The following is a 12,297-nucleotide window of genomic DNA, read 5'->3' as shown; positions in this document are numbered from 1 at the left end:
GGTGGGAGGGAGGGAGGGAGATTCCCGGGGGCCGCATCCCGACCCATCCCGATCCATGGAATAAAGTGGCCCGTCCCGCCTCGCCTGCTTTTTTCTTCCCCCCCTTTTTTCCCGGCCATGGAGGTGCTGGAGAGCGGGGAGCAGGCCCTCCTCACCTGGGACCGAAAGCTCAGCGAGCTGTCCGACCCGGGAGACTCCGACGTCCTGCTCTACAACACGGTAAGGACCGGCCGGCGTGGCTCAGTGGCCTCATCCGTCAAATGGGACGAATACTGATAATCACGTTGGTATAGGGTAAGCGCAGAGCACTGTCCTAAGCGCTGGGGGAGAGACGGGGGCCTCAGGTGGTCCCACGTGGGGCTCCCAGGCTTCACCCCCATTTGACGGATGGGGTCACTGAGAAGCCAAGTGACTGGCCCACATTCATCCAGCTGACAGGGGGCAGAGGCGGGATTCGAACCCGTGACCCCGGACTCCCCAGCCCGGGGTTCTTGCCGCTGAGCCTCTAGTAATAATGTTGGTATCTGTGAAGCGCTTACTATGTGCAGAGCGCTGTTCTAAGCGCTGGGGGAGAGACGGGGTCCTCAGGTGGTCCCACGTGAGGCGCCCGGTCCTCATCCCCATTTGACAGATGAGGGAACTGAGGCCCAGAGGAGTGAAGGGACCTGCCCACAGTCACACAGCTAAGTGGCAGAGCCGGGCTTCGAACCCATGGCCTCTGACTCCGCAGCCCGGGCTCTCGCCACTGAGCCACGCTGCTTCTGGAAGACCGACGAAGACTGTCGGTCCCTTGTGGGCCAACCTGATGGCCTTGGATTCAGTAGTCTTGAGCGCCTACTAGGTGCACAGCACTGGACTGAGCGCTTGCCACGTCCAATTCGGCAACAGAGAGGGACCGTCCCTGCCCAACGACGGGCTCTTCTATCTCCCCCCAGCGCTTAGAACAGCGCTTGGCACGTAGTAAGCGCTTAACAAATGCCAACTTTATTATTACGGAGCGCTTATTCCCTGCAGGGAACTGTGCTAAGCGCTCGGGAGAGGACGATTTGCCCGATTCCACCCCAACGCTTAGTACAGTAGCTGGCACCCGGTAAATGCCGTTATCATTGGAAGGCGCGTGGCTTAACGGCGAGACCGTGGGTTTGGGAGTCAGAGGTGGTGGTTCTAATCCCGACTCCACTTATGGAACAGTGCTTGGCACATAGTAAGCGCTTAACAGATGCCATCATCCTCATCGTCATCATCGTCATTATTATTACTTACCAGCTGTGTGACCTCGGGCCGGTCATTTCACTTCTCTGTGCCTCGGTGACCTCGTATTATCATTACTTATCAGCTGTGTGACTTTGGGCCGGTCACTTCACCTCTCTGGGCCTCAGTGACCTCATCTGTAAAATGGGGATGAAGACCGGGAGCCCCCCGTGGGACAACCTTTCATTCATTCATTCATTCAATAGTATTTATTGAGCGCTTACTATGTGCAGAGCACTGTACTAAGCGCTTGGGATGAACAAGTCGGCAACAGATAGAGACGGTCCCTGCCGTTTGACGGGCTTACGGTCTGATCGGGGGAGACGGACAGACGAGAACGATGGCAATAAAACCTCATCACCTAGTATCTACCCCAGCACTTAGAGGATTGCTTGGCACCTAGTAAGCGCTTAACAAATACCGTCATCATCATTATTATTGTAACAGAACAATAAACAGCCACATTTCCTGCCCGAAACAGGCTTACGGTTGAGGGGGGGCCGTGGAGGGGGACTCGGAAAAAGGGAGGGGGTGGGGGGGCCGTCAATCGTTAGTATTTATTGGGCGCTGACTTTGTGCGGAACGCTGGAGGGGTGACCGTAAAGTAAGTAGAGTAAGAGATGCCACCCGAAAGCTCTTCGTTTCTCTGGACCTTCGTTTCCTCTTTTGTAAAATGGAGATTCACATGCCTGTTCTTCCTCCCTCTTAGAGTGTGGAGCCCCGTGTAGGGCCGGGACTGTGTTTTGTAGGGTATCTGTCCCAGTGCTTAGCACGGTGCTTGGCGCACTGTAAGCATGAGGCAAGTATTATTAATGTTGTCATCGTTAAGGATAATAAGGGGAAGCAGTCGGAGGCACTTGGAGAGAGGAAGGAAGGCAGGAATGCAAGCAGCGTTGCCTAGTGGGTAGAGCTCGGGTCTGGGAGTCTGAGGACGTGGGTTCTAATCCCGTCTCCGCCATGTGGGAAGTTAAATTAAATCCCTTAACTTCTCTGTGCCTCAGTTGCCCCCTCTTTAAAATGGGGATTAAGACCGTGTCCATCCGGATTAGCAGGCATCTACTCCGGTGCTCAGTGACTGGCACATACCGGTCGATCATTTTCATTTATTGAGTGTTTACTGTATTAAGCGCCTGGGAGAGTAGAATACAACCGAGTCGGTAGACACTTCCTGCCCACAACGGGCTCACTGTCTAGAGGTGGAGACAGATGATATAAATAAATAAATTACGGAGATGTGTGTAAGGGCCGTGGGGGTGGTGGATGAAGGGAACGAATCCGAGCGACCTAGAAGGGAGTGGGAGAAAAGAAAATGCCTAATAAGTGCTTAAACTCGGAGGAAGCCAGTAGAAGCAGAGTGGCTGAGTGGGTGGAACCCGGACCTGGGAGTCAGAAGGTCGTGGGTTCTAATCCCGGCTCAACCACGTGTCTGCTGGGTGACCTCGGGCAAGTCGCTTCGCTTCTCTGGGCCTCAGTTGCCTCATCTGTAAAATGGGGATGAAGACCGGGAGCCCTCTGTGACAGGCATGGTGTCCAACTCAACTCGATCTAGCCCAGCGCGTAGAGCAGTGCTTGGCAGATAGTAAGCGCTTAACAAGTAACGTCATTATTATCAGTCGTCATTATTATTAACAGATGCCATAGAGAATTAAGGGGTATTTGGTGAGGAATAAACCCACGCGTGCTCGCGACGGAGCCGGAAAGGCACGGCCTGGCACCGGAGGGAAGGAGGGAGGGGTGGAAAACTTGAGGCGGCCGGGGATTTCCTGCCCGGGTCCCGCCTTCCTTCCTTCCTTCCCCAGCTCCTGGACAGGCCGTCTGGGCCCTCCCCGGGGGAAAGGGATAGCCAACGTCAGACCAGCGGTGGTACTTACTGAGCGCTTCCCGGGTGCGGAGCGCTGTACCGAGCGCTTGGGACAGTAGCCCACGAAGCAGTTGGTAGACCCGTTCCCCACCCACCGGGGGTTTGGAAGTTAGTTGTCCCTGAACGTCGGTGACTCCTGATTTGCCGAGTGTGCGCCGTGAGATGAGGCAGGGGCAGGGTGGGCTAGTGGAAAGAGCGCGGCCCTGGGAGTCAGGAGACCCGGGTCCCTGCCCGGTGACCTTGGGCAAGCCAGATCACTTCCCCGGGCCTCGGTTCTCTCATCTGTAAAACGGGGATTCGGAACCTCCTCTCCCTCCCCCTTACACCTGGAGGCCCGTGTGGGACGAGGATGGTGGTGTCTGCCCTCGTGGTAATTTATCTCCCCCCAGCGCTTAGCACAGTGCGTGCGACGTAACTGGTGGTTAACCCGTAGCGCAGTTGTTATTACAGGGCAGATGTGGAATCCGGGGGTTTCTTCGTTTCTCGACTCCTCCAGAAGTTTGAAATTAGCAGAAGAGATAAAGCAGCCATGAGAAAATAAGGGGCCTGTGCTCTTGGCTTCCTCGGCCCCTTTGATCCGGCCGGAGCGAGGATATATTTAAAACTTTGGCAAAAGCAGCCCGGTGGCGCTAGCCTCCCTCCCCGTCTGTCTGTCTGCCTCCCCGCCTGCCCGCTTGCCTTGGCCGAGAGTCACTTTAGGAAAGAAAGGGTGGAGTTCCCATCTCCCGCTCCAAAAAAGGATCTGTGGTGGCCGGGAAAAGCCGAGTTTGAAAAACGCACAGCCCCTGGGCTCCCCCGGGATGGGGGAGGAGAGGCAGCCAAGTCATTCCGGGCCGCAGATGTGTTGGGAGAAGCTGCTGTCGAAATCCAGCTGCCCAGAGGACCCCGCCTCCGCTGAACCTCTCTGAGCTTCGTCCTCCTCGTCTGTAAAATGGGGAATCCAGTCCGCGTTTCTCCCCACTCTTTCACGCGGGACGGGAGCTACGCCTGATCGGTTTATCTTGTATTTGACTCCAGTGCTTAGCGCATAATGGTGTTTATTACTGCGCTGACTAGGTATTCAGAATTATTACTAATAAGCAATGGGGAAAACACCATAGAGGTAAAAGGCACAGTCGTTGTCCTCAAGGAATTTACAGGCTAACACCGGAGACCGGTAGGCACAGTTCAGAGGGAACGGGAGGAGAAAAGAAGATGAACTCATAATAGTAAGAGGTAGGAGAGAGGGTGAGGGGAATAAATAAATGAATAGCAAGTAGATCGTGTCGATGAGTTGCATTCCGGAGGGCTGCGGTGGCCCTCGGGATGGTGATGGGGTGGGGAATTTACTCAGGGAAGGCTCCCGAGAGGAGGAGGAGGAGGGCTTTCCAGGGGGCTTTGAAGTTGAGCAGAGGCTGTGGCCTGGCCATTCGGGTGGGGGACAGTGACAGTTGTCCAACCCGATCGTCTTGCGGAGTACGGCACATCGTAAGCATTGAACGACTCCTAGAAGAAGGCAAAAAACAAAACAGAGGTGACGCACGGAAGGGAGGGCTAAGACAGGGAAGCGAGAGTTGAGGAGGGGAAGGCCTCTTGGAGGAGTTGTGATTTTAGGAGGGCCTTGAAGAGAGGTGGCCTGTCGGATTTGATGAGGGAGAGGGAGGATGTGGTCAGTGGAGAGAAAGAGGAGGTTGAGGTATAGTAAGGTTGGCGTTAGAGGAGTGAAGTGGTTGAGCTGGGTTTGAGTGGGAGATCGGGGAGGTAAGGTGAGAGAGGGAGAGCTCAGGAGAGACTTAAAGCTCACGGTGAGGAGTTTCTGTTTGATGCGGAGGTGGGTGGGCAGCCGCTCTTGAGGAGCGGGGAAACATGGACTGCCTGGTTTCGTAGAAAAACGACTGGGGCAGCAGACTGAAGTTTGGATCAGAGGAGGGAGAGACAGGGAGGTCAGCAAGGAGGCTGATGCAATAGTCATTCAGTAATTTATTGAACGCGTACTGTGTGCAGAGCACTCTACTAAGCCCTTGGGGAGAGTACACTGGGACAATAAACAGACACGTTCCCTGCCCACAGTGAGCTTAGGCAAGATAGGATAAATGCTTGGATCGACTTAAGAGAAAGGTAGGATTTGGCGGAAGACCGAATATGTGGGTTGAAGTGAGAAAGAGGAATCGAGACTAATGCCAAGGTTTTTTTAATGCTGTTTAAGTGCTTACTGTGTGTCAGGCACTATATTAAGTGCTAGGGAAAATACAGGCTAATCGGGTTGGACACAGTCCATGTCCCACATCGGGTTCACCGTCGGTCCCAATTTTACGTATGAGGAAACTGAGGCTCAGAGAAGTTAAATGATCTGCCCTAGGTACACAAATGGAGAGCTGGGTTTAGAACTCAGGTCCTCTGATTCCCACGGCCGTGCTATTTCTGCTAGGCCACGCTGCTTCTCTAGGTTACGGGCTTGTGAGAGAGGGAGGATGGCGACTACAGCGATGGGAAAGTCTCGGGGAGGATAGGGTTTCGGTGGGAAGGTGAGGAGTTCTGTTTTGGTCATGTTAAGTTCGGGGTGTCGGCGGGACATCCGAGTGGAAGCGTCCTGAAGGAAGGAGGAAATGGGAGATGGTAGAGAAGGAGGGAGGTTGGGCCTGGAGAGGTAGATTTGGGAATCCTCACTCCACCTGGGCTCCTCTTTCTTCGCATTCACTGCCCACTGGTAGGACTGAAACTCCCCGATTCTGTGGAGCCCTTCTCCCAAAATTCATTCATTCAATAGCATTTATTGAGCGCTTACTATGTGCAGACCACTATACTAAGCACTTGGACAATTGGATCTTTAGTCAAACAGCCCTGCGTTAGGAGTCCGGGACTGGGAGTCCGAGGACTTGGCTTCTAACCTGTAAAACGGGGATTCAATCCCTGCGTTCCCTCCGTCTTCGACTGTGAGCCCCACGTGGGTCAGGGCTTGCGTTTGATATGGCGATCTCATATCTACCCCGGCGGTGAGCGCGGTGTTTGTCACATAGTAAACACTTAAAAAATGCCATGATATATTATTATGAAACAGCCCCCCTGATGGCGACCAGAACGACCTGTGGGTATTATCCCACAATCAGTCAATGGTATTTATTGAGCGCTTACGGTGTTAAGAGCTTGGGACAGTACAATATAAAAGGATTGGTAGACACGTTCCCTGCCCACAGCGAGCCTCTAGTCTAGAGACCTGCTCCCGGTGACCGTTCTTTTCTCTTCACGGGCAGCCATTGCTCGTGAGAGACCGGCGTCTGGGCTGTCACTAGAGATTCCGTCCTTCCCGCTTCCCTGATTGAGGAAGGGTCCTACCCGTCGCAGAGTCTGGAGGACGGAATCTGGGGATCGAGGGAGGCGAGAAGCTGAGGAATGCGAGCGGGAGCCGGGAGGGAGCGCGGGGCCCGATGGAGCAGAGGGGAGCAGGTGGGCCGGGGGGAGACGTGGAGAGTGGGAAAAGATCCGCCTGGGCTTGGGTCCGGGAGAAAACCCAGCCGACCTCTAGCGGGGGCCAACCGGCAGCTGGGACCGGATGGTAGGGAGACGGGGTCTAGATCCTCTGTTTGCTCCGATCTGGGCTTTGGTTACCGTGTACGTGTGGGGGGGGTGTGTGTCCTCCAATACCCTGTCCCATGACACGTACTTGGCCTGCAGAGCAGACGTTCAAGCTGCCCGCTGCCCGGTTGAGACACCAGACTCCCTCTCCCCTCCCCACGTCTCGCATCGGGCCCAGCGGGCGGGGCGGCCCGCTCTCTAAACACCGGGGGCCTGGGGGTGGGAAGACCAGACTCTGGCCATTGGCCACAGGAGAACCCCTCTCCTCCTCCCTAAAAGGCCTTGTCGCACCAGAATTGAGGCCTCGGAGGGTGAGGTAGGGTCGGAGAGAGAGACAGAGGCGGGCCTGGTTTCTCTTACGGGGAGGCTTGGCGGGATAGGAGCCGCTCCGGGCCGGGATGAGGTGGGTCAGTTTGGGAAGTGTTTTGGGATGGAGAATGAAGGGTCCGCTGGGTAATTGTGGAGGCTCTTGGGAGACGGGAGCTAGGCCAAGGGAACCTAAAATGGGGCTGAAGAGTTGGGAGAAGAGATTTAAGGGGGGATGGAGTTGCTGCTTGGGGTCCGGGAGAGAGAGTGAGAGCCGAGAAGGTCGGCTTCCCCCTCCCCGCCTAGAAGGACAAGACGTATGTTCTAAGTTTTGAGGTTTGGGGGAGAGTGGACCTTGTTTAGGGTTGGGGTGAAACCGATTGCAACTTCTTGAAACTCCCCGCGGTTGCTGCCGTTTGACTGTTAGGACGTCGGGCTCGTAATAACGGACGATCCGGCGGCAGAGCGGCCTGGGGGTCCCGGGAGCCTGGCAGGAAGCTGTCAGTAACGTTGCTTTCGTTTACTCAGGCTATCAGGCGCTTAACCGGTCTGTGCAGAGCACTGTACTGAGCACCTGGGAGGGTACAAGTAGCCTCGGGAGACGTGATCCCTACCTTCAAGGAGCTGACAATGTGGCGACTGCATGATGCATTTCTGGTGTAGGCGCTCGGCGAATACCGTCCCCCTGGGCTCTCTCGCTAGCGGCGTGGCTCGGTGGAAAGAGCACGGGCTTTGGAGTCAGAGGTCATGGGTTCGAATCCCGGCTCGGCCACATGTCAGCTGTGTGACTTCGGGCAAGTCACTTAACTTCTCGGTGCCTCAGTGACCTCATCTGTAGAATGGGGATTAAGACCGTGAGCCCCACGTGGGACGACCCGATTCCCCTGTGTCTACCCCAGCGCTTAGAACGGTGCTCGGCACATAGTAAGCGCTTAACAAATACCAACGTATATATAGGTCAGCAGTGGGCTGGGGCTTTTCCCACCCCCCGTGGAGACTCCTTTTTCCCTCCTCCACGGAAGGTGGCCTAAGAGACCTTCAAGGAGGTAACCTACGTTCCGAGCGCTTAGTATAGTGCTCTGCACATAGCGCTCAATAAATACTGTTGAATGAGTGAATCTTTCTGAAAGGACCTCTCTCCTGCCACTGCATCCTCTTGTGGCAATCAATCATTGGCATTTATTGAGCGCTTATTGGGTGCCGAACACCCTACTAAGCGCTTGGGAGAGTACGATCCAACGGAGTTGATAGACACTTTCCCTTCCCGTATTGAGTGTAAAGTAATCCCCCTGAGAGCTCAGGGCTCTTTTCCCTTGGAAGGAATCAGTGATGAGAGATCAATCGAGTGGCTGAGAAGAGCTCGTGGTCGATCAGGATCTGTCAGGGTCCGTGGACACCCGTGCTCCTGCAGGATCTCTCTCTGTCTCCGTCTCCCTTCCTCCCCTTTCCCCCCCAGCGCTGCGGCCATCCGAATGCTAATCGGGCCAAAGCAGGGAAGAATGGCTACAGGGGAGACGGTTTGGTCTAGTGGAAAGAGCAGGAGCTTGGGAGTTGGAGGACCTCGGTTCTAAGCCCAACTCAAGCCGCTCTCCCCAGGGTGACCTCGGTCGAGTCGCTTCACATCTCTGCGCCTCAGTTCCCTCATCTGCAGAATGGGGACCCAATCCCCGTTCTCCCTCCTCCTTCGACTCTGAGCCCCGTGCGGGACCTGATGATCTTGTGTCCGCCCCAGCACAGCTTCACACAGGGCTTGGCCCCTAGTAAGCGCTTAAGAAATACTGCAACGATGAGGTCACTGAGGGTCCTTAGTGCTGTTATGAAGACTGAGCCACCGGCTGGGGGTGACCATGTTGAGACGAGGTCCAAAGTGGCGGAGGAGGGGCGTCGGGGCCGGAAAGGGAGGCAGGAGAAATCTCTCCCAGTCCTCCCCCGACCCAGAAGCAACCGCAGAGGGTCTTCTGAGCCGAATTTGAATCTAGGGTAGCGGGCCGGGGCAGAGTCTGCCGGCTGATGGGCTTGTTCAGGTAGGTGATCGGATCTGTTCAGTCGTGTGACCGGTATGTTCCGTCCATTCATTCATTCAATCTTATTTATTGAGCTTACGCTGTACTAAGCACTTGGGAAAGTACAACGCAACAATAAACGGTGATATTCCCTGCCCACAATTATCATCCTATTAAGCGGCCACCTTGGTCCCTTCCTCGCTCTCAGGGTGACTGTGGAGGAAGGTGGGAGAAAGGCTCCCTGTTAGCACGGGGACTCAGTCACTCTGTCCTTCCTCCTATTTGGACAGCGAGCCCCATATAATAATAATAATTATAATTATAGGGGTCGTTAAGCGCTTACTATGTGCCAAGCACCGTTCTAAGCGCTGGGGTAGATTCAAGGTAATCGGGTTGTCCCTCGTGGGGCGCACACTTTTAATCCCCGTTTTGCAGATGAGGTGACTGAGGCACAGAGAGGTTAGGTGACTTGCCCAAGGTCACACAGCAGACGAGTGGCGGAGCCGGGATTAGAACCCGCGTCCTCTGACTCCCAGAGCCGGGCTCTTTCCACTAAGCCACGCTGCTTCCCCATATGGGACGGGGACCGTATCCCACCCGATTACCTTCCGTCTACCACAGCGTGAGGCAGCATGGATAGAGCACAGGTCTGGGAGTCGGAAGGTCACGGGTTCTAATCCCGGCTCCGCCGCTTGTCTGCTGTGCCTCAGTTACCTCATCCGTAAAACGGGGATTGAGACCGAGAGCCCCGCGTGGAACAGGGACTGTTTCCGACCTCCGACTCAATTTGCTTGTATCCACCCCGGTGCTTTGGGACAGGGCATGGCAAATTGTAAGTGCTTAATAAATACCATCATTATTACAGCGTGGCTCAGTGGAAAGAGCCCGGGCTTCGGAGTCAGAGGTCATGGGTTCGACTCCCGGCTCTGCCCCTTGTCAGCTGGGTGACTGTGGGCGAGTCACTTCACTTCTCTGGGCCTCAGTTCCCTCATCTGGAAAATGGGGATTAACTGTGAGCCTCACGTGGGACAACCCGATTACCCTCTACCTACCCCGGCGCTTAGAACAGTGCTCTGCACATAGTAAGCGCTTAACAAATATCAACATTATTATTAGTGGAAAAAAGCCCGGGCTTGGGAGGCGAGTTGTTTGAAAGGACACAGGACTGTAAGCTCACTGCGGGCAGGGGAATGTGTCTGTTTACTGTTATATTGCAGTCTCCCAAACGCTTAGTACAGTGTTTTGTGAACAGTAAGCACTCAATAGATGAGTGAATGAATGGGTTCTAACCCCTGCTCTGTCACTTCCCCGCTGTGTAACCTTGGACAGGTAGCTTAACTTGTCTGCACCTCAGTTTCCTCAGCTACAAAATGGGGCTCAGTGGAAAGAGCCCGGGCTTGGGAGTCAGAGGTCGTGGGTTCTAATCCCGGCTCTGCCACTTGTCTGCTGCGTGACTTTGGGCGAGTCACTTAACTTCTCCGTGCCTCAGTTCCCTCATCCGTAAAACGGGGATTAAGACTGTGAACCCCACGTGGGACAACCTGATGACCTCGTATCCCCCCAGCGCTTAGAACAGTGCTTTGCACATAGTAAGTGCTTAAATACCATCATTATTATTATTAATCCTCCCTCTTAGACTGTGAGCCCCCAAGGAGGACGGAACTGTGTCCCATCTGCTTATGTGGCGTGGTGGCTGGAGCCCGCGCCTGGGAGTCAGAAGGTCATGGGTTCTAATTCCGGCTCTGCCACTTGTCTGCTGTGTGATCTTGGTCAAGTCACTTCACTTCTCTGGGCCTCAGTCACCTCGTTTGTAAAATGGGGATAGGGACTGTGTCCAACTTGATTTGCTTGTACCCACTCCGGCGCTTAGTACAGTGTCTGGCACATAGTAAGTGCTTAACACTTGAGAAGCAGCGTGGCTCAGTGGAAAGAGCACGGGCTTTGGAGTCAGGGCTCATGAGTTCGAATCCCGGCTCTGCCACTTGTCGGCTGTGTGACTGTGGGCGAGTCACTTCACTTCTCCGTGCCTCAGTTCCCTCATCTGTAAAATGGGGATGAAGACTGTGAGCCCCACGTGGGACAACCTGATTCCCCTATGTCTACCCCAGCGCTTAGAACAGTGCTCGGCACATAGTAAGCGCTTAACAAATACCAACATTATTATTATTAACAAATACTGATGATTATTATTATACCGTATCTACTGCAGCGCTTAGCATAGGGCTTGGTAAGTGCTTAATGAATGTATTGTCCTCTCCCAAGCGCTTAGGAGAGTGCTCTGCACCTAATAAGTGCTCAATAAATACCCCTGACTGAATACTATTACTGTCACAATTACTATTGCTATTATTGTCGAGGTCATCCATGGCTGTAGGCACTCATTTCCTCCAGATGTTAGTGAGCGCCGGAGCTGGATAATCATAATGATGCTATTGCTTGGAGGTGAAACTTGTGTTTATTGTGTTCTGAGACAAAGGACAGCCTAACCCCCCAAAAGGCTCACAGATTCACATACATTCACACATTCTCTCCTCCCTCCCTTCCCTGCCCATCCACAGTCAGGGCGGTGACCAGACCGGATGGACGGTGTTTAGACCAGACTTTGTCCTGACCGAAGGGCCGGCGGACTCCTCGCTCCTCGTCTCTCGGTGTCTGTGAAGTCATCTGCCAACGCCCCCCTTTTTTCCCCCTCCTTCACCTGCTCATGATTCCCCAAACTCCATTCTTCCCCGCTTCGAAGGGACAGGGGCTTCCCTTTTCTGTAGGAGCGAAAGTCGGAAGTGCTGCGAAGACCCCCAGATCCCCACCCGTCGCAGGGGTCACCTGTGGACCCCACCTTTGGCCCGGACAGCCCCGTGCTCCCCCCTCCCCACCCCCACCGTGGGAGGGAGAATCCTGCCGTCCCTGGGGCAAGCCAGAGAAACTCTGACCTCTTCTTATCTCCGAGGCGGTCAAGTTATCGCCGAGGAATGTGGGTGAGTCAGTCCTGCTGCTTTGTCGAGGAGCAGTTTGGGGGGGGGTCCCCGTGGGACCCCGGAGTCCAGAAGAGCTCTCCGAGCTGAAGGAGACCAATGGTCTTTCTCTGTCCAGGTGACCAAGGCCAGCGAGGGGCTAAAATGGGCCACCTTTCACCTCTCCCCGCCATTATCCCCTCATCCCCCCAACCCGGACATAACGGGCCATTCCCCTCCCCTCGACCCCTTGGGGCATGGAGTGATGTCACTGGGCCCCCCAACTCCAGGGGCGGTTTGCTGATGAGGCAGGCGGCAAGTTTCCCAGCCTGCCCAATAGTCCGGCCAAACCAGAAGTCCATCCGGATGGGAG

General features: G+C 54.8%; 1 protein-coding gene across 2 annotated transcripts in view; it reads left to right on the top strand.

Moving 5' to 3' along the window:
* CREB3L2 (cAMP responsive element binding protein 3 like 2) overlaps positions 1–12,297 on the top strand; it is an 81,369-nt gene continuing 69,072 nt past the window's right edge. For both annotated transcript variants that reach the window (XM_029073669.2, XM_029073668.2), the window contains exon 1: positions 1–219. In XM_029073669.2, coding sequence (XP_028929502.1) covers positions 118–219 — 102 coding nt within the window. In that variant the 5' untranslated portion in view covers positions 1–117. The remainder of the gene's footprint in view (positions 220–12,297) is intronic.

Source organism: Ornithorhynchus anatinus, chromosome 10 (assembly GCF_004115215.2).
Source record: "Ornithorhynchus anatinus isolate Pmale09 chromosome 10, mOrnAna1.pri.v4, whole genome shotgun sequence".
NCBI lineage: Eukaryota > Metazoa > Chordata > Mammalia > Monotremata > Ornithorhynchidae > Ornithorhynchus > Ornithorhynchus anatinus.
The sequence above is the reverse complement of the archived record's forward strand: the minus strand, read 5'-3'. Positions and strand labels throughout refer to the sequence as shown.